The 22603-nt window shown below is 39.1% G+C and overlaps 1 protein-coding gene across 1 annotated transcript in view; it reads right to left on the minus strand.

Annotated features, from left to right (window-relative positions):
- The window catches only part of LRRC7 (leucine rich repeat containing 7), a 574557-nt gene that overhangs the window by 48202 nt on the left and 503752 nt on the right, over nt 1–22603 (minus strand). Inside the window, 2 exon segments of the mRNA XM_044002921.1 lie at nt 13306–13359; nt 13361–13426. Coding sequence (XP_043858856.1) covers nt 13306–13359; nt 13361–13426 — 120 coding nt within the window.

A 22603-nucleotide genomic window follows, 5' to 3' on the forward strand; every position in this document is an offset into this window, starting at 1 on the left:
TAAAATAACAACAATAACCACCCCTCTCCCTGACATTTGCCTGGGACTTTAAAGTGTGCTAAGCACTTTATACTCAGTATTCCAAGTGAGGCTGGCAACAACTCTGTGAGAAAGCTACTAAAGGACTCTTCACCCCATTTTACAGAAGAGGAATACAGCATTCAGAAGGCTGACATGACCTCCTTGGGATGCATTTAAAAAGCTTATGGGGAAAAAGTAATGCCAAGAGCGAGATTTCTTGACTGATCCAGGTAACAATGTGGGAAATGCCTTTCTGTGAGGCAAGGCACACAGGAGAGATCTGATTTGCTCTAATTGATGACTCTCAGAATAATGGCTGCAGAATTAAACTTAAGTAAAAAGACATATTTTGGAGGAAAAGGAACATGAAAAAATCTCACTACAGTTTTGTTATATAATTTGGATAATGAAGGCACATTTGTTCTGATCTTTCAAGAAAATTGGATAGAATAATTTTTTTTGAAGAAAACATTAATCAATAACAAAGTATGATGTTCTGGTTTTCAGTTGCCTGCAAACAAAGTATCAGTCTACAGCTGAAAGCTTCAGTGTTCTTGGGATCCAAGAAAATGAGCTTATCAGATTTGTGAGTGAAGACTATTCATATATTTCTTTGAAATCAATATCATTGTTCATGCAGAATTTATTTCATAAAGTCAAGACATCTATCAAGCTTATTATGTAGAAGCTTTGAAGGGTCAAGAGACTATGGGCGAGTTACCCATAGTTGTGGTGAAATGGTTAGATTCATTGCTTTCACCATTAAGCCTCTTCAAAAGATGTGATGTAAGGTATAAGAGATCTAAAAAGTTTTAAGCAATCTCAGCATCACTGGATAGATAACCTTGCAAGGTGACTGATGGCTTTGAAGGTGAAAATGCTCACCTGGATACACAAGTTCTGGGTATGTTCATTTTAAAAATCATCTTCATTAAAGTTTTTAGTACCTTCTGTTGCTTTGACATAAATTAAATGCAAGAAACTTAGAAGGTCATTCATCTCTTATTATTCACATATAATACCCTAAAGGTAAACATTTTTAATTAAAACATTTAAAAATCCCTATCAGGATATAAAGAAGCTATTACTATTCCACAACCAATGTGAGACATATTACAGTGAATTGTGACATGGCATGTTGGTGATACAGGCTGTCACAGTTGGGAATGTGTTCTTTGTTTGTGCATCCTTGGCATAAAAGGAAATCTAAAGACTTTGCTGTTCCTTCTCTCCCAGCCTAGGATCCCTGCCTTTCACTCCTCTTCTCCAAGGCTCCCCAGCTCATCTTAACTCTTCCCAAAGTCTCCATTTCTAGTGCTCTTCTTTTTCTTTGGTCCTCTATAGCACTTGTTACCTATAACAAGTTGGCCTGTAATTCTATTTTTAATCAATGTAGAAAATGCTGGCCTACAAAACTAAGAGAGACAGTACATGAAATAGAAAGTTATCAACAGTGATGAAAAGACCATTTAGAGAGAATGGTTAATGGATGAAAGCTAAAATTAGCACTTGGCGTAGACACTTAAACTTTTAATTCATACTGGCAGACACAAAAAAATGCATAGGCTTGACACTCATTCCCTTTACTCTTTACCTGGCTAAGTATTTGGGTATATTATAAAGAGTTCGACTGAAAACAAGTATGCTTCAAGGAACAAAATCTCTTCATTATGAAATGCCATAAGCCACTATCTTTTAGGATAGCCAGAGAGCAAATAATTCTGTTTGAACACAGACTCTTTGACTCTCTAGATTAAGTATTTATCTGTAAGGATTTTTCTTTTTTCTTTTCAGGAGCCTTCCAAAAGGCATAAAGCATGAATGTCAATGGATATGCTCATTTTTCAAGGTGGCAGCAGTCATCTGTTTCAGAACAAGCATTTCAAGTATTGTTGGAATAGTTCCACAGTCATAATTTGCCCCGATTTCTACCACTTAAGTGGTCTGCAAACACTTTTCCTTCTTCTTACTGAATATCTATTGGACAGACACTCTTTAGACTTGTGTATTTGTTAAATAAAATCCTTTATAATCAGTATAGAAATGGCCAATCCCTTGATCTTGTGACAGTGACATTTTTTGATGCTGGAGACAGATGCATTGTTGTTGAAAAAAATCCCTAGTCTGGTAACTGGAGATGCAGAGATGGGCGTGTTTGTGATTTAAGTAAGAAAATGCAAGTCAAAAGTGACACTAAAGCTAAACAGCCTTTTGATCTTCTGTCACTTTCCCTTGTTGTTCGAGGAGAACATTTTTGGTGCCCTCAGGACCCTTTGCCTTCTCTTGATTTTCCCCAGTTGCTCCCTTTTGGACTGGACTCTCTTGTCTCCATTGGGAACCTTTCTTTTCTCTCCTCTCCCTTTTCAGCCTCCTTTTGTGTATTGTCTCCCCCTTTAGACTGTAAATTCCTTGAGGGCAGGGGTTGTTCTTTGAAATGACAATTTTATAGTAAAACAGCCGGATGAAGAGGAGGAGGAGGAGAATAAAAATCAACTAAAGGCCTTCAGAGGGATTTGGCAGGTAGAGGAGTTGTCTCTGACTCTTTTACAATTCACTTTAGGCTTCTTCAAGTTGAAAGAACATTGAGAAGATGTAATACAAAAACTGGAGTTCTCATGATGAGAGAAAAGTAGTTTTTACTGATGGAACTTTTTTCATTCAAGGCTGTACCAAAATTGTTGTTAGTTTGACTCTATACAGACACCTCCCAAATTGTCTTAGGGATTTTTTTTACTTCTAGTGGGTCTGGAAGTCTTATTCCCATTGAAGAAATGATGAATAATGGTAAGTATATTGATATATTGATTGAAGGTACTTTACAGGCTTCTTTGATGTTCTTTCTGTGTCAATTAACGTGGTTAAACTTCCAGAGCAAATTATTATAGTCAGTAAGCCAACCGTTAGTCAACAAGTGCTTATGAAATATCTGTTATGTGCCAGGAAAGGCAAAACAAAACACAAACAACAACAACAAAATCCCTAAAACCCCTGCTGTCAAGGAACTTACAGTCTAATGGGGGAGATGCATGAAAAAAAAACCATGTACAAAGGAAGGAAGGAAGACATAAGATTAAAGAGAAATGGAAAGGTGGCTGCTGCTGCTGTTGTTTTTCCAGAAGGTAGGACTTAAGGTGAGACTTGAGACTTGAAGGAAGATGGAGAAACCAGGAGGTGGAGATGAGGAGGGAGGAAGTTCCAGGAATGAGAGAGAGCCCAAGAAGATGCCTGGAGCTGGGAGATGGAGGAACTTGTATGAAAACAGCAAAGAGGCCAATGCCATTGGATTATAGAGCACAGGGAAGGGAATAAGGTTTAAGAAGGCTGGAAAGGGGCCATGTTATGAAGGATTTAAAAGCCAAACAAAGTTTTTATGTTTGATCTTGGAGGTAATAGGAAGTTACTGGAGTTTATTGAATAGCAGAGTGAATGGTCAGATCTGTGTTTAAGGGAGGTCTGTTCAACAACTGAGTGGGGAAAGACCTGAGGCAGAGAGATCAACCAGGAGGCTATTGCAATAGTTCAGGCATGAGGTGATGATGACCTGCACCAAGATGGTGACAATGTCAGAGAACAGAACAGAGATGTTACAAAGGTAGGAATTATGGGGACTTGACAACTGATTAGATGCAGGGGAGGGGTAGGAAGAGGACACCTAGGTTGCCAGTTTGGGTAACTGGAAGGATGGAAAGATACATTTTACAGTAATAGAAAGAGGTAAGGGTTCAAGGTAGAATATATTGAGTTCAGTTGTGATTCAGTAGAGTTTAAGATGTTTATGGGACATCAAGTTTGAGATGTCTAATAGGGATTTGTAAAATGCAACAGTGGAGGTCAACAGAGAGGTTAGGGCTGGACAAATAAATCTGAGAATAATACTGCAGAGAGGTAAAGAAGGATGAGAATTGTGGAAAGGCCATTTTAATCATCACTTAATATATCTACAATCATATGAAAAATGCTCTAGATCACTATTGATCAGAGAAATGCAAATTAAAACAACTCTGAGGTATCACTTCATACCTATCAGAGTGGCAAATATAACAAAAAAGGAAAATATTGAATGTTGGAGGAGATATGGGGAAAAAAATGCGAATCCACTGTTGGTGGGGTTGTGAAAAGATCTAATCAATCTGGAACTATGCTCAAAGGCTATAGAACTGTGCATACCCTCTGATCTAGTAATACCACTGCTAGGCTTAGATCCTGAAGACATCCCCAAAAAGAGAAAAAAGACCTATTTGTACAAACACACTTATAGCATCTCTTTTTGTGGTGGCTAAGAATTGGAAATCAAAGGAATGCCCATCAATTAGGGAATGGCTAAAGAAGCTGTGGTATATGATGGTGATGTTTCTTCTTGGTCTTTTTTCACAAAATCCATTCTTTGCTGTAAGATGGCAATAGTCTGACTGCATGTAGACAGCAAACAGATTTCATATTGTCAAAAAGGCAAATCACTGGAAATCATATAAAAGATAATAAAATTATAAAAGCTTACACTAAGTCAAACTAACATCATTTTCTTAGTTTGCTTTTCAGTAAGATTAAGGTTTCAAGTTACTTATCAAAATAAAATTTAAAGTTTTAATGTTTACTTTCAAATTTATTCCACACTTAGAGATATTGCGTAAGTAGATACCCATCTCTACTTAAAAGCTCAAAATCCAGTGGTAGTTAGGCACAAGTAGAAGCATTGTGGTCTGAAATAATTAGAAGTTTCCGGTCCAGTGAGACATTAGGAAGAGTTTCCCTTCAGACTGAAGAAATGTTAACCCAACAAAGGGTTTAGGAATCAAATCAGGTCATGGGGTCAGGAAATGGAGGAATTTAATGTGGGTTGAAAAGATGGGAGCTTTCAAAGCTACTAAGCCCAAGGGCCTTATGCAGACACATATAACTCACATGAAGCCTTTAAAGCAATCAGATCTGGACAGGGACAGGGACGGGACTGTTATTTCATTAGCATAGGGAACTTCCAAGTGAAGAAACTCCCTCTATGGAGGTCAGCATGTTCTTTGCAACTTCTAAGTTCTTCCTTAAGGTTACCTAGAAGACTAAGAGGTTATGTGACCTGCCCCATATCACACAGCCAATATGGGTCAAAGGTAGAACTTGAACCCAGATCTTCCTGGGGCCAAGGCCACCTGTGTATCCAGTGTGCCTGGCTTCCTCTCCAAAGCAACTAGAAGGGGAAGCTGATGTTGTGTTAATTGTCTTCCATCTCCTCCAGGACTTCACTGGCTCTGAGATCTCATCATCAGCTGAGGTGCTGTGCCCAATGACCTGGATCCCAGCACCGCCAGGCGTGACTCTTGTTTGTGCTCCCCCATCAGTTCTGCACCAGGGCTGTGAAAGGGTGTGGGGTGGGGAAAGCAGTCTTCTTCAGGGCTCTCAGCATTACCGGGTTGAAAGGATGGAAAATGCTCTGTCTCTATGGCTTTGGGATCCACTGCTTTTTCCAGGGATTCAGCACTTTGATGTCAGTTTTCATGTGCTTCCTTGTCCATGAGGCAGCATATTTAGGCTTTTTGGGTGGCTTGAGAATTTGATTCTTGGGATGTTGTGATATCCCAAGGTTTGCAGCCATGTAGCATTACCAGAAGGATGCTAATTTTAAAGAGGTGAACTTTCATGTCAGAGAGAAGCTTGGGGTCATTGAAAACACAATGCAATTTCAGAAATGCAGTTCAGTCCCTCTCTCATTCCTGTCCAGTTCTGAGGCTGTCCAGGGCACACCTGCTGATGGACCAGCTCAATAATCTGCACAGCAGGTATTCTTCATTCATTTGGTTTCCTATGTGAATTATTAGGTTGAACTCTTTTAAAAAGTGTCATTCAGGATGTTGTTCTTCAGCAAATGTTGTCAGATGCCTTCAACAAGGATGAAAATAGCATCTGGGCCAGCTACCACACTGATGGTCAATTATTTAACTTGAAAAGGCTACAGACAAAGCCTAAAGTGGAGGGAGAGTTGGTGTGTGACTTTCTGTTTGTAGGTGATTGTGCACTCAATGCAGCCACTAAGGCTGAGATGCAACAGAATATGTATTGATCCTCTGCAACCTGTGTTCATTTTGGCCTAACACCACCAAGAAAACATAGGCTTTCCACCATCCAGGACCTGGAACCATCCATACTTGGAACTATCAGTTACAGCAAATGTATAAATATTGAATGCTGTGCTTAAGTTCATTTACCTTAGAAGTATACTTTCCAGGGAAGTACACACACATGATGAGGTTGACTCACATATTGCCAAAGCTAGTTTAGTGTTTAGGAAACTCTGAAGCTAAGTATGGGAGAGAAGAGCTATTAGACTGCTTACCCAACTGGAAGTCTATAAAGATCTTGTGCTGATCTTGTTGTATGCTTGTGAAACCTGGACTGTATGTCAGTGCCATGCCGGGAAAGTGAATCACTTCCATTTGAATTGCCTTAGGAAGATTATGAAGATCACCTGGCGAGATAAGGTACTGAACGCTGAGTTTCTTTCTCAAGCTAAACTGCCAAGTATTCAAACTCTACTGCAGAGTGAAACTCTGATGGGCTGGTCATGTTGTTTGACAAACATACATTTGCCTAAAAGACTCTTTTATGGAGAACTGACACAAGGCAAGTGCTCACATGGAGGACAGAAGAAGTGACACAAGGTCTCTGAAGAATTCTGGACTTAAGGGAGTGACATGGGAGACACTGGCAAAGGACTAGCCATCATGGCAGTCCTGTATCAAAGAAGGCACTGGGCTCTACAAGCAAAGTTCAAAAAGAAACAGGAGATGCCCAAATTTAGAGACATCTCCACTGTCAATGTTCGCACGGACAATTTGTGCCCAACCTGTGGTAGAGCCTTCAGGGCTTGTATTGGTCTGATATTTCAAAGTCAGATGTGGACATTGTACCCTGACTCCAACATAGTGATGTCATTTTGGTCCTCTTTGACAATAAAAGGCAACTACCAGCCACCAGTTTATTGAGAGCTTGATGTCATCAGTATGATGTCATGATATCATTTCAAGAGGAGATGGTCAAAGTGTATAGACACTATATTTTAAGCAAGGAAGACCTATCTTCAAATCTAATCCCTGTGTGGGTTACAAACAAGGTCACTTAATTTCTCTGTGGCTGTTTCCTCAGCTGTAAAAGAAAGATAATAATACCTGCCATGCCTGTCTCAAGGGTTGTTGTTGAAAGGCTCAAATTAGATGACATAGGTAAAGTGTTTGCAAATCTTGAAGTATCATATGGATGTGAGCTGCTATTATTTAGGGTTATTATTATCTTGAGGGCCTCACTGTCCACAGGAAATCACACTCCAGTTTGGACTCTGCACTGGCACTATTCATGACTGTGTCCAAACATCTTTGGTGGGAAACCTACTCCCTGTTTTATGTCTCATCTGGAATTAATCATTGGTATTTTTTTCAACAAGAATGATCTCCTATTTTTTGTACATAAATGTTCTAGCAATATTTGGGCTAGACCAGCTACTCTTCCCATCTCTGTTTTCCTTAAGTGTCAATTCTTTAGGCATCACCTTGGGACCTGGGATGTCCACATATGACACGACATCTCAGCTGTCACTAGTGAAAACAATAGCTTGTTATGGAAAGGTTTGAAAGGTCTTTCTCATTCTGAGTCTGGGGCAGCTGGGTGCTGCTGCAATGAAGAGGGTCAAGAAGACTTCATGAGTTCAAAATCCAGCCTCAGACACTGACTAACTGTGTGAGCCTGGGCAAGTCACTTCACTCGGTTTCCCTCAGTTCATCATCTGTAAAAATGAGACTGGAGAAGGAAATGGCCAACCACTACCCAGGATCTCTGCCAAGAATTCCCCAAATGGATCACAAAGAGTAGATACAACCGAAAAGACTAGACAACAAGAAAATTTGAGTCTCTTGGTTGTCTTTTCCCTTAGTCGTCCTTAGGAAGATCTCACTTAAAAAAGACTTTATCCAAACTCATTTTCCCTTATACCAGGTGCTATTCATGAAGGGCCAATGACCATCAGATTAATCAGATTGTGCAAATGGAGTCCCCCTCTCTTGGCAAGAAACAAGTGTCTGCTGGCTGAGGCAGGCTCCTGATTTTCTGGTCTCCTTATGGTGATGACTTTACATTGGTTAAACTTCTTAGGAAATGATGGCCGCATCATTATCCATTCCTTTATCTGTTTTCTTTTTTGGGGGGGAGGAGGGAGAGAGGAGGAGCAATAAGTGTGTTAAATAGGCCAAGTTAGAGTAGTTTTAATTGCATTCCATTTCTTTTCTCATCCTTCTAATTTCGGTGTTAATATTTTTGCTGTAACTTGCTCAGACAAGTTCAAGGTTCAGACTTCAGACAATTGTTTTGGAATAAAACTACCATATAGCTAATTAATAATTTCTTATCTCTGAAGACACAGTAAATTTCATTATTTATGATGTTACTTAGTGTCCTGCTCAGCACCAACTCTATTCTTGAAGATAGTATCCATGACCTGTAGTTGTGAGTGCCATAGTTATATAGTCTATAAGTCTTTGTTATACTTTAAAAAATGGATCTCGAGTTATATTTTCTAATGTTTAAAAACCATTGATATTATTAAAATATTCTTATAGCCTTGAATAAATAATAATGGAATATTATTTTATTTTTTAAGTGATAAAAAGTATTAGGCAGTCATGATGTATGTGACAGGGCACAAAAATGCCATGCTCCCTGTCCTCAGGGAGCTTATATTCTAAAATGGACAAACAACACATGTACATGAATGGTGTCTAGGGAAGGGATTTCTGGGGAGTCACAGTGGTGGCCAGCTGATTCACAAGGCCCCATTGGCAGACCCTTTGCAGGAACAATGGCAGAATTGCCTTGGTGGTTATTTCTAGAACAGTCAATAAGCAGAGAACTGTGGGGTGGGTCTTGGCAGATGGTGAGATTGCTGCATATAACGTGAAACTGGTCAGATGGCACGGAGTAGAGCTTGAATGGCAGTGACATGTATCATGTGCTGGTTGAGTTTACACTGAACAATGGAAACATTTGTTAATTTCCACTAAGCTCCATTCAATAAAATGAATAGATTAGATATTTTAAGAATCTTCAAGTCTCTCTGACATCGCTCATTTTAATCTTCCCTTAAGTATTTGTAGATTGTGAAGTCCTTGAAGACAGGAGCTGTTTTCTTTTTGGTAGTTCTAGCACCTTCCACAGGGCCATACATATATAAGATTATTGATAAATGTTCAATAAATAAATTGCACCAACTTAAAAACATCTATGTGCATCCTGCACTTAATGTGATGTTGTATCAATGGGGTATTTTCAAAGCATGGTCTTTGTACATATTAGAAAACTATGGCTGATAGCTATTTTAAAAGGTGTCCATCATGGTCCCTATGGATTATGGGCATACGACAGAGCTTTAAAAAGACAACAACTCCATGACAGGGTTGGAGTTACTGATTCTGCTACATCACTGAATAAATGCGCGGCTGAATCAATGACCCCCGGGCCCGTGCTTCAACAATCTGACAGACAAACCCAGGGCAAAGTCACACCTAGAAGTTGCTGCTAAGGATGTGACTTGCAATGGATTTGTTGGATTGACATGCAGTAGGGAAAGGAACTGGATTCTAAGTTTATAATGATGCCATTATGCAGGCCCAAAGCAATCCACCAATAACTTACTCACTTTTTTTTAGTAAGAAAGCAGGCGTTATAGACTCTTCAGACTCACAACATTCCTTCCACTGGACAAGTATTCATGTGGGCCCTATTATGTGTCAAGCACTGAGCTAGGTCATGGAGATACAAAGACAAATAGGAAATGATTCCTCTCTCCAAAGAACTTCCATTCTACTGGGTGGGTAGAAGACAGCATGTACACAGGTAAGCAAATAAAAATCACATAAGGAATGAATATAAAGTCATTTTATCTAATGCTTGGTAGTTCAGGGAAGGCTTCATGTAGGAAGTGACATGAACTAGGTATTAAAAGGAACTAGGTATTCCAAAAGGCAAAGGCCAAGAGAGAGAATATATGAGGCTGGAGCTGAAATGTCTTGTAAGTAGAACAGCAAGTAGATCACTTTGGTGGGAATGTAGAGGATATGAGAAGAAATAATGGGAAATTGTCTGGAAAGAGAAGTTGGAGGCAGACAGTGAAGGGTTTAAGTGATCAGAAAAGGATTTTTTATTTTATCCTTGAGATAAAATACAAATAGGGAGTCACTGAAACATCTCTAGAAGGGGAGTATCATTATTTTTAAAATATCAGAAATGTACTTTGGCAGCTATGCAGAAGATAGATTGCAGAGAGAGATGTTAAAGCAAGAAAACCATCAAGCTCTTGCCTAATTGCCTAATGTTGTCAAGGCAAAAGGTGACAAAGGGTCCGTAAATACAGTAGGCTGGTAGCAACAGCAATGGGGCCAAAGGGGATGGGTGCAAGAGGTGCTGTGTTGGTAGAATCAATAAGGCTTGGCGAATGATTAATAGGAGTTGAAGTGAGAGAAGAGTTAGGATGACTCTAATGCTGTTAGCCTGCTGACTGGAAGGATAATTGTATCCTTAAGAGAAACCAGGATATTAGAAAGAGGTTTGATTGAGAGGTGAAGATAATGCTTTCTGTTTTGTAAGTGGTGAGTTTGAGAATCCTATGGGAATCCGGTAAAGCTGTCCATCAGGTGATTGGGTCATAGGAGGCAAGGTAGCCTTAGGAAAGAGATGAGGACTTAGATCTGGGGGTCATCTGCCCAGAGATGTGAAGGAAAGTAAATAAGCAAATTGCACTTATGTGCCAGGCTCTGTGCCAAGCAGACTACAAATATTGATCCTTTAACAACCCTGCAAGAGAGGTGTTATTATAACCTCCATTTTACAGAATGAGGAAACTGAGGTAGACAGAGGTCAAATGACTTGCCTAGGGTCATACAGCTAGCAAGTGGTCTGAGGTTGGGTTTGAACTCATGTCTTCCTGACACTAGGCTCGGGACTCTGGGCACCGTGGCACTACTAGCTCCTATAAGGGATGATGATTAATAAGCATACAGAGAAAGAAGAGGACCAAAAGACAGAGCTTTAGGGTATACCATGCATGGACATGGGGCGGTGGATGATTCAACAAGATTATGGATTTTAAAGTGAATGGCAGCTCCCTAAGGACATCTAGTTCAACCTCTCCTTTTACAGAGAAGTAAAAGGAGGCTCAAAGAAGAGACTTCTCTAATATTCCATAGCTTTTTTGTTTTTTTTTTTGCTGGGGCAATGAGGTTAAGTGACTTGCCCAGGGTCACACAGCTAGTAAGTGTTAAAGTGTCTGAGACCGGATTTGAAGTCAGTTCCTCCTGAATCCAGGGCCGGTGCTTTATCACTGCGCCATCTAGCTGCCCTGATTCCATAGCATTTTAAACCTCTCGGTATCACTACTCTCAGTTATTTAGAAAAAAAACCTTATTAGAAAGGAAAGAGTGGCTCCAGATCAATTTGAAAGGGATCTAATCTTGGTTCCATCTTTAATGATGACTTTGGGACAAACAATCTGGGCCTCAGTTTTACCATTTCTAAGAACAACCAACTAAATTACAAACCAAATTTAGGTTATAGATTTTTAATAAAGCAATAATAAAAATGAATTAAATATAAATATATTAAACACAAGATATTAATAGATTTTAAGCTGAGAATCTGATTTTTAGGGTGAACTTTTTAAAAGCCATAAAACATACTGTGAGGTGACATTGGGTTTGGAAAGAATTCTCATCCCTCCATAGTTACGTCTTCTGCATTACTATTTATATTTGATAGCAAACTTAGAAAATGGCCAATGGAAGACTGAACACATTTGAAAATTATAATTTAAATGATAAAAGATAAAAGAGTAGACATTGTCTTTCTGTGGTGTTTTCATTCTGAATAGATCAAACACTTTTTGAAGCCTCTCTCTCCTGCTTTGGGAAAAAGCGTACATTTTACAGATAGAAAGTATGAATACAAATAGACCTCATATTCTTTTAAGACATGAATTCTTTAAAAGATTAAGGGAGGCAGGCAGGTTTTCCAAGGGTAAAACCACTGGATCTACCAGAGTCAACCAGGTGGAATAGTTTGTTTTTCTCTTTTATTATATTATATATTTAATTTAATACATATCTTATAATATAATCGCTTTTATAATAATGCTTAAAATATGATAATATTTATACTCTATTTGTGACAAATATTTTTCATGATCATATTTAAAGAAACTGATCATAACTGGCCCAAGCAGGGCACAGTCTTACCATTATCTTTTTGAAGAATTGGATGATAGAGTAGCTTGGGTCCATGGGTATTTTGCAAATTTCAAGTGATGGGTCCAGTGAAATGCCCAAGGAAGCCTACTTTTTATTTTCCTTGCAAGTGTTACCATAGCTCTATCAAGCCTAGTATTTTTACCTTTTATATTAAGAAAACTGGATCAACTTAAATACGACTACTGTGATGACAATGATCAATGCTTACAAAGAATTGTCCTCACTCTAGCCTTAGTAAGCAGGTGACAACAGTATACTGAAACCTGTCTTACAGATGATCAGCTAAAGAACAGAGAGGGTTGGAGGTCTCCTGACTGGAGGCACAGTACTCACAATTCAACCGTACAACACAATCAACAGATGTTAGTGCATAAAATAATGAATTTAAACTGGCTATGGTGAATCTGGCCGCTTATTCATATGACTTTTCCACAGTCTCCTGGCAAGTGAGTGGGAAGTCTGTAAAATCTACCTGTCTGCTGGCACTTCCATGGGGATGGTCTTCAGTGTGAATCAATCCTTTCTCACGCAAAAACCCACCCAAGTTCTACCAACACATCCTTAGTGTACACTCACAACTATGGAGCTCTGCCAGTGCCAATGCTTGGTTCTAATCAGTGCTGACATCCCTTTTGGAGTGGGCACTTCAGACAAACTGACCCAATTGAGCCCGACACAGCTAGTGGCTGATTGCATGTCTACTTTTAACCTCTAGGTGTACACCTGGGCTTGGTGGTTTATGGGGCCATATTTACAAGTTGAGTTGCCCACAGTGAAGACGTGAGGCTTTATAAATAAAATTCATTATTCATACAGAAAATTTGGTATTAATGGCTTTTGATATGTTTTTTTAAAAGGATTCCACTACATTGTGCTTCCTTTGGTTGGTAACATTTAGCAAATATTTATTATAAAGGCAGAAGTGCTATCAAGCCACAAAGTACAGACCAGACATATCAATGAATTGAACAAGGGTCCAGGGTCTCTGTTATCAATTTGAATAGATTACCTTTTTAGTAATTGTGTCCGGAGGTACATCCCGCCTCCCAAGTGGATAGGGGTTCCCACTGGCCACTGGGAGATACATCTTCTTGTCCATTGTCTAGAATGTTGCTTTGCTGGGACGGGGTCTATTGTAAAAATGGTATGCAGTCTTAATTGATGTAACAGAAGTTTAAATACTTTTTTTTTGAAATGAGTGCCTAATCATTATGGCAAAATCAATTTTTGTTTAATTGCAGAACAATATTTAACCTGAATTTGAAATATTAATATATTCTATTTATTGGCTAAGGACTGCATAAGGACTGCCTTTTGGGGGCAGTGCTGAACACACATTTCAATTAAAACCACCAATTTGGGTTGTTTCCTAAACATTTTTGGAAAAATTATTCAAGATAATTCATAGTGGATAAAATAAAAAAAATCATAGCAAAACTAACCAAAAGCTATAATACTTTAGAAAACAAATTTAAAACTTAGTTTTTTAAGCATTATCTTACTACTAACAGTAAAAAGCAAAGCTTTTATGTTATATATCAAATCTCTTACCAGAATCCATGAACTCTAAGCAGCTAACCTATGACAAACGATGTAAGATTGTGCCAGAACTCAGGCTACAGGACACTAGGTTCCTATACCATATTGAGATAGTGTTCATACTAACACTGATCAATCTGTAGCAACTTGGGACATTGTCCCAAATTGGAGTATTGGAGTACCAAATAGGAGATTAAAATGGTTTTCAAGAATGTAATAAAAATGTTATGTGATTGAAAACAGGCAAAACAGGTCATAAAACTGATTGAACAACCAATTATTTAATTGGTTAGTATAAATAATATTTCTTTTTGTTAAAGTCCTTTGTAATTATTTTGTTCTAGTCTGAGCCCTTATTATTATTGTTGATACCTGGTGATTCTTCAGTGAATATAATAATGATCTCACCCCTACCACTCCATTTTCCTCTCAGTCAGTTCTGTTTGTATTTCTAAAAGCCACGTCCAGAAGTAATAGAACTGGCATCTATGCACAAGACTAATTCTAGAGTCTGTGCTCGAATCTGAGAGATGTTCACAGAAGAGAGTCTTGGAAAGAGAATCCCTCCTCCCTGTCTCCCTTCTCTCTTGCAACTTAGATATACTGAATTATCTTTAATCCTAGAAAAGAGAAAATTGGACTCATTTTCTCTCTATTTTTCTCTTTAGCCCCCAAACTTGTGTAGGGAACTCCCAGTTAGTAAACTCCCTCTAGCAATGTAGATCAGTAACATTTGTGCAATTTATAATCTTAAAGAGTTGTCTGGGTCACCAAGAAGCTAAATAGCTAGTGTATGTTCTAGACAGCTCTTGCGCCTAGGACTTCCAGAGCTGCCAAGGGCAACTTTCTCTCTACTACACCACTACTTGGCCTCACGTACTTCTTTTTTTGTGTGTGTGTGAGGCAATTGGGGTTAAGTGACTTGCCCAGGGTCACACAGTGAGTGTCAAGTGTCTGAGGCTGGATTTGAACTCAGGTTCTCTTGAATCCAGGACCAGTGCTCTATCCACTGGACCACCTAGCTGCCCTAGCCTCATGTACTTCTAAAGGGATTATAATCGACTATTTGATAATTTTACATTTGAAAAATGAATGGTTCTCTTTTTTGTTCTCTTTCTGAATAATTTCTAATACACAGATAAGTAACATTCTGTTCACATTGCCTCAAATATATTTTACACATTTATTCCATTAGTGAAATGAACACTTATAAACACTAACGAAGCAGTGTAGTTAGGGTCTTAATGGTGAATGAAAAAGATTCTAGATTCTCCACTCATGCTTACCCTATATTTCATATATGTATATCTTAAGCATAGACTCCTTTAATAAGCTCATCTAAAAGTTATTTTTTAATCCACAACTACATTTAATAAAAGAAAGGAAATGAAAGAAAGAATAAGAGCCAATATTTATGCTTGAGTTTTCTCAATTACATTTTTGCTTCTAGAATAATATCCAATATTCAAGAATGATATCATCAGTACTCCTTCCCACTTATGTTTCTAGTCTTCACTTAGTCTGGACTGAGTGCCTTTCATATATGCAAGTGTATATGCCTACAAAATAGCACCTAGGTATACCCTATGTAGCTACTCAGAAGACTATTAGAACCAAGCAGTTAAAACAGAGCATGTACCAGATGCCTTGGTGCAGAGCTTACAATAGCACAAAGGCTCTTAGCACTTACTCACAATGGATGATGTAATGACTTCACTCTTTGACTTTCTGGCATATTCTTTTGTTCTGGTCTCCATCTGTAAAACCATGGCTAATGCACACTCTCTTGTGCTAGGCGGGGAGATTGCCTGGATAAACGGCAATAAAATGCCCCTCCTTTCTGATCCTTCCACTTCACGGTTGTGGGGGGGGCATTTCCTCTCTCCCTATAATTAATGGGGTTTAGTTTGTGCTCCTACTTTGCCTTTGTTTAGTTGCACTTGACATTGCTTCCTATAGGTGGGTGAGACAATTATCACATAATGCAAAAACCCCCTTACAAGTGAAAAAGGATTAATGAGGGAACATTTTCAAACCCATAGATAACCCAGGACTTTTGCTGATTCATAAATTGCTCAGGTCCTTTTTTCAGTTAGAATAACAGACTGATGCACATTCTTCTCTGTTTCTAGGACACACAGTGAGGAAAAGTAGTCAGGACATATTTTAAAGACACTTTTGCTGGATACCAAAATTAAAGGATTTCTCTGAAGGAAAGATCTTTGATCAATACCAAGAAAGGTGGATTCATTTTTGTAAGAGAGGCACATTCATTGTAGATTTTCAAGAAAAGCCAAACCAAACCCCAACAAAAGAGAAAATGTTGTTGCTCCTGGATGAAAGGAGGGAGAACTAACTACTCAAGGCTTATTTGCTAAAATGGGACTGGCCACTTTTTGAAAGCAAACATTTGACCCAGGCTTGTAGAATTAGATTGAAATGTAGGAGCCCGCCTGTTAAGGCTGGATACAAAAGGCAAGAGAAAGAGCACTTCAAATGGTACAACAGCCCAATAGACCCAACGGGTTAAGAAGCCTGCGCTGCCTTTGTGCATTGTTACCTGGGGGCGGAGATTCCTAGGGCCAGCAAGAGATGGCACGTGCAATTATATGTAACACTCTATACCACCATTTTGTCTATATGTCTAAAATGAAATGAGTTTTATTTTCTCAACTGAATAAAACAAATGAAATATGAAAGAAGGCATGGTCAAATGTATCAAAACCCAAGTCTTGAATTCTAGGTATGGGGAAAAACCCCTCATTTCAAAATAATTTAGAGAAGGCTAGTTTGATTTGGAGGAATATTCTGAATTATGGACAATTTGCTAAGAATGCATTATTTTGGAGTACAGGGTTTATAGGACCTACTTCAATGAATACTGGAATGCAATTTGGGATGAGCACGCTGAATACTAGCAGATGCTGACCAAAGTACTGGAAGGTATGAAGATAGCTGACTTTGAATCACATTAAATATCCAACTCTGAAATGTTCGACTGTTCTTTGACTTAGTAATTTTTTCATGGCCAAATCAGAGGCAGCTTTGTGTCTAGCTCCTCTCTAAATCATCACAAATCTCAAATTTGAGCTTTTAAACTATTCCCTAATTTGGTCAGAGCTATCATTTCACCAGTGATGAGAAAAGTTCCCTCTATGGTCTCCCGCACTGGCAACAACCTTCATGAAGATGTAATCAGATGATTATTCTAAATGCCATTTTTAATCATTCTTCATAAAAGACAAGTAATCCACAATAAATGGATCAACATCTATACAGAGTATAGCTATGAATTTTCCCTGAAACATTTGGAACCCACAGTATTATGACGTGGACTAAACCTGCTACTAATGTGAGCATTGCTGAAAGATTGTTTAGCAAGTAGTGTTTGTGTAGATCCAGTTAGATTTTAACCACATTTATCAATTAATTTCACTCTCAGTGCTGCAAGGTAGCTTCCTTCTGCAGAAGTTGAAACCATTGTTCTCTGATATAGGTCAGTGAGGAATTTTTGAAACACAATTCTGAGTGAGTGTTTCACTTGCATTCCATGCATGTGCTGTCTTAATAAAGTAGCAAGTGGACAACATCGACTGATTTTATTCATAAATAGCTTTTCACAAGGTAATTGACTCACTTAACTTTAAATCTTCTTTTGAAGGAACTTGGGAAAACATGTCAAATAAGATTTAAGATCTTCTTTGAGAGTTTTGTGCTAGTTTTGTTTAGGAATATTTTCCCAGTAGTTAAACTATTTGCATTTGAGATTAAGTTATATTGGGAAGCTCCATGAACTCTAGCGAACATATCGTTTGCAACTCAGTGAAGGAGAGATTGATAGCATTTGATTCAGAAAAGGTGACATTCTGCAAAACAGTACAAAGTCTCTGATTATCACAAGTGTGGACTGAATTTTCGAATCCTTTGTGCTTTATCCATAGGAAGCTGGCTTCCACTCTCCCATGACCTTGTCCTGAGAGGGTTTCTAGGCTCTGCTCAGGGCACTTAGCTCATGGGCATTCAGCGAATGCACAGTGAGGCTAATGCTCCGAAGTAGACTAATTAGGAAGGTATAACTTGTGGAATAGTCATAGGTTGTATTCCCAATAGTGGCTTTTTGGAGGATCATCAAAGCTAGATGGTGTACCTCTACTTCTCTCTCCATATATATTTCCCCATTCTTAGCCTCCTATTCCTTCCTTCAACATATAACACCTACTTCTAATAATGTAGATGCTGAGGGTTGACTCTGTGACAGTCTGACCAATCTATTAATATTTAAATGATCCTCTGGGTATTAAATTATTGCAACTTTGAAGATACCTCTTGGGGGCCACAATGTATGTTACTAGGTACCTGAATAGGCCCTGAAATATCCTAGACATACCTCACTTCAGATACAGAACATCTTTAAGGTGTACAATGATTCATGTCGAGTTAATTCTTTATGGTCCCCTGCAAGACATCAGTACAGTTGAAATTGCTATGTGGAGCACCTAATAAAAAGCCAGAAATAGCAGACACTGATGGGCCGTGGCCCAGCATGTCTTATGATAATTCTATTCTTTACCTTTCTCTGGCAGAGAGAATGTGCTATGGACACCTCTGAGGCGTAGAAAATTAGAGAGTTTTCAAAGATCCCCAAGATCTCCCTGTGGAAAGGCTCTGGTTGGTCACTGAGTCTACCCTCAGCATAAAGAGGCATTTCCTCCAAAACGTTCTTGATAACTGAGCTTTAAGCTCCCACCCGAAGACCTCAGTTTAGGAGGAACCCAACATTCAAGGATAACTTCTTCTACATTTGGGAAGCCCTAATTATCACGGAGTTTTTCCTAACATTGGGCCGTATATATTTCTCTGCAACTTATGAGTCCTACCCCCGAGACAGCCGGAAGGGATCTTAGAGGTCATGTAGTCCAATACCTTACTTTACAGATGAGGAAACTGAGGCTCTGAGAGATTTGCTGATGTGACCAGGGTTACATTGCTGGTAAGCGGAGATGCTGAAATTTGAAACTAGGTTTTCTGACCATGTCACACTGGGCCCATCATCTCTAAGGTTGTTGTACCTTCCCTGTCTTAAAATAACTAACTGAATCTAGCTGTTCTCAGAATGCATCATCAACAAAAGCTAGAACTCTATCTCAAAAATAAAACAAAGATACCTCAAAGCAACACACGCAGCCACATGAGCCGGTCAACCCAAAAAGCAAGGTTGTCAGCCAGGAGCTGACAGCCAGTGGGTCCAGCAGCAGGGCCTGCCCCATTTGGCTATGTCGACCCCTATTGCTTTTTGGACGGTGGGAGGAGCGCCAGGAAGCACAGATGTCGTTACGAGTAGAGAACATGAAGGAACAAACACCATGAACTAGCTTTGGAGACACTGGCCATGGAGGTCCAGTCCATACTTACATGCTGGAGAGGTAGTTGTTGGTGTGGTTTGGTTCTCATACTGAGACTTAGTCTGCAAGTTTAAAGTCATGCTTCTCCCTGCATGCACGGCCGAAAACCCTCCAGAGTGCAGCATGCCAAGGTTAACTGTGGCGTGTTTGTAAGCGGCATTCTGAAGTAGAGGAAATAATCACGTGACAGGGAGTGGACACATGCTCAGCAAACACATTATTACACCAACATGTCTAAACTCTTAAAGTGTGAGTTTTCGGCTGGCCACCAGGAAGTCGTTTCTTAAAACATGCACTGAATTAGACAGAAGCTGACAAGTAACACTGTTAGTTATACACAGAATGAAATCCATCTAAAACTACAGAAAGACAGAAAGCACACAAGACCCATTCTCTTGTAAACTGGCGGATCACTGTCAATGGCATAAAATTATCTTTTGAAAATTGTGGCAGGGGCCATTCTGACCCACTGTTGTTCATCTGTGGCACAACACATTAATTTAACTTATTCAAACCACAGTGAAATTTCCATCTTATCACTTACAAATCACACTAGAGATTCCTTAGTAATGAAACTAGCATACAAATATTTTTTAAACCCCAATTTATCATAATAATTTAAACTAAGAAAATATGACAGGCTAAAATCAACTGTCATAGTCATCCTAGTGTCTAGAGACCCCACAAGTCAGTTAGTCAGTCAACAAGCATGGATCACACACTTCCCACAGGACAGGCACAGTGCCAACAAGGGGGATACAGAGAAAGGTGAAGAACCAATGACGGCCGTTCACCCAAATAATTGGTGTATATAGATACACATTTAATCAGTTACGGTGACAGGAGTGGCCACCTGCCTGGCAGAATTTTTGATTAATTTAAAATAGTCAAATTGGTTGGGCAGAGAGCTTTCTTTGTCCTTTCCATCTTCTTTTGGAATGGACTAGATGGAGCCAAGGAGGAACTTTCACAGAAACCTGTATCATTTTGGTGCTTGGACGTTGCTCAGCTCAATACCCTAATCTGATGTCTGAGGAAACTGAGACACACAAGGACTAAGCAACTGATCAAGTCAGTGTCAGGTTGTGGCACCTGATCCCAGAGCAGTTTCTCTTTCCATTGCTGCACATTTTTTCTAATTTTTCATTCCATAAATATATATGAACTTACACAGGAGTAGAGGAACTGAACTAACTCTATTTCTCAATTGGGGCAGGAGACTCTCTTATTGAGCTATAAAAGTTATTTTAGCTGTAAATTAATATGCTACAGGACAATACTTATGCACATATTCTGGAAATCAGAAATTGTGCTTGGGAAGTGATGACTCTCAAGGATAAATCGAAAATTATTTCAGGTCCTGGAATATTCCTTAAAAATGCCAACATTTTAAGTATTCCCTCAGGAAAAAGCACCAAGCATGTTTACTCAGGGTGCACTTTGAAAGCACAGGGGATCAAAGATGAATGTTGGAAGGGTCCTGCACCCCCAAGAGCTGAAGCCTCAGAGATGACCAATGGCCTGTCTGAGGCCACCAAGGAACTGAGCAGTAAACCTGGGTTTGGAATTCCATCCCTTGATGTCAAATCTAAACTCTTTTTCTTGAACCTCAGGGAACTTATCACTCATTATAAGGATGGTCACTTTAAACTAATTTTATTATTTAGAGTCACAAGAAATCAATTCTGTTCAGTCTTTCCATCTATTTTCCTTTATAAGTGTTCAGAATTATATACATATGATTTGGAATTTGAAATACTAATTCTGATGGTAAAATTCTGAAAAGTGTTACTTTTTGATGTAATAATCTTTAACACTGAAGTTTCATTGAAACTATAATGAAATGTCATCTAGTTATAACTTGCTAATATAGGAGAAGTCTCAAAAGTGACTGAAGTTTAGGTTGCACTAAGATTTTGGGGGTACCTTGTATAAATATTCGATCTCAGATAAGTCCTTCTATGCAGTCATTTTTAATGTCATCACTTCAGAATTGAAATTAATAGACAGGGTATTAACAGGATGTGAAACAACTTATCTGAGCATGAATGATTCCTTTAGTTACCTAAAGAAGGAGCATTTATAAAAAGTGTTTGAACTTCTGTACTTAATAATTGTCCATATGGCCAGGGGTGGAGGGAAGACAGAGGATTTTTTGTTGTGTTGGGCATGAGGGTTAAGTGGCTTGCCCAGGGTCACACAGCTAGTAAGTGTCAAGTGTCTGAGGCTGGATTTGAACTCAGATCCTTCAGAATCCAGGGCCAGTGCTTTATCCACTGCACCATCTAGCTGCCCCAGGACAGGGGATTTGAAGGAACAAATTTCAAAAGCTGTGGACTCTCCATTCTATGGCTAAACAGGAGGGAAAGTAGTGTTGGGGTTGGAGTTTATTCTGCAGCTCTCCTTCAAAGGAAAATATTTATTCTTTACCACGAGGGATGCTGTTCAGCTCCCTGGAGGACCAGACCTCCAGAAGTTCTCTTTCTTGCAAAATGGACAAGGAACTCTGGAACATGGTCATCAGGGCTCACTCTAGAGACCTGAGTGAGTTTCAGGGGAAGCACACTACACTCTGCGTGACCTGGCCATAGAGGGGATTCCAGATTATAGATTCCTCAGAATGGACTTCACACAAAAGATTGAACTTTGTTGCTTGGGATTAATTGAATATCTTTAGGAACAAGGTAGGTACAGTTAGACTGGGTAGCGTGGCAGTTCAATGGCTAGTGGTGTGGCCTGCTTAGATGGAGGAGTAGGAGGGACAAGATAACTGTTACCAGCTTCCAGGATTTGAGTTCCCTTCACATTACCTTTAGAACTAAAGGAGAAGCTGTTGAAAACTGTTTCTATACTATTTTTTGAAGAAAACCAGGCTTATGGAAGATAATACAGAGAGTTTGTGTGAAATTCACGCTCACTAACAAAAAAAGGGTTGTATCAGATAAATGGACGGTGCCTATTTAGTCAGTTCTTCACTGAATGGGCAGATTGCCCACTTCTTCATCTCTTTCCCATTCCCATCCCCATCCCCAGTTGCACTCATCAGGTCCCTGCTGATTCTAGAGAATATCACTTATTCTTCATTGGAAGTTCTATCTATCTGTTAAATTGGGGCAAAAATGTTTTGGATCAAATAGTTATTTGTTTTCATTCTCCTCTCTATCACCCCTACATAACGCTATGCTACCATATTCATTCAAAAATAACACTGAAAAGTTTCTTATGACCTTTCTCTGTTACTTTGTTAGAGTATGCTTGTATCTGCAAATCCAAATAACACCCCAGTAATACTGCATTCTTTGGCCCCAAACATTTTCCCTCTCCATGTTATGTCTACACGGAGCCAAAAGAGGCAGCATCAGAACG

This window comes from Dromiciops gliroides, chromosome 4 (genome assembly GCF_019393635.1).
Source record: "Dromiciops gliroides isolate mDroGli1 chromosome 4, mDroGli1.pri, whole genome shotgun sequence".
In the NCBI taxonomy this organism is placed as follows: domain Eukaryota; kingdom Metazoa; phylum Chordata; class Mammalia; order Microbiotheria; family Microbiotheriidae; genus Dromiciops; species Dromiciops gliroides.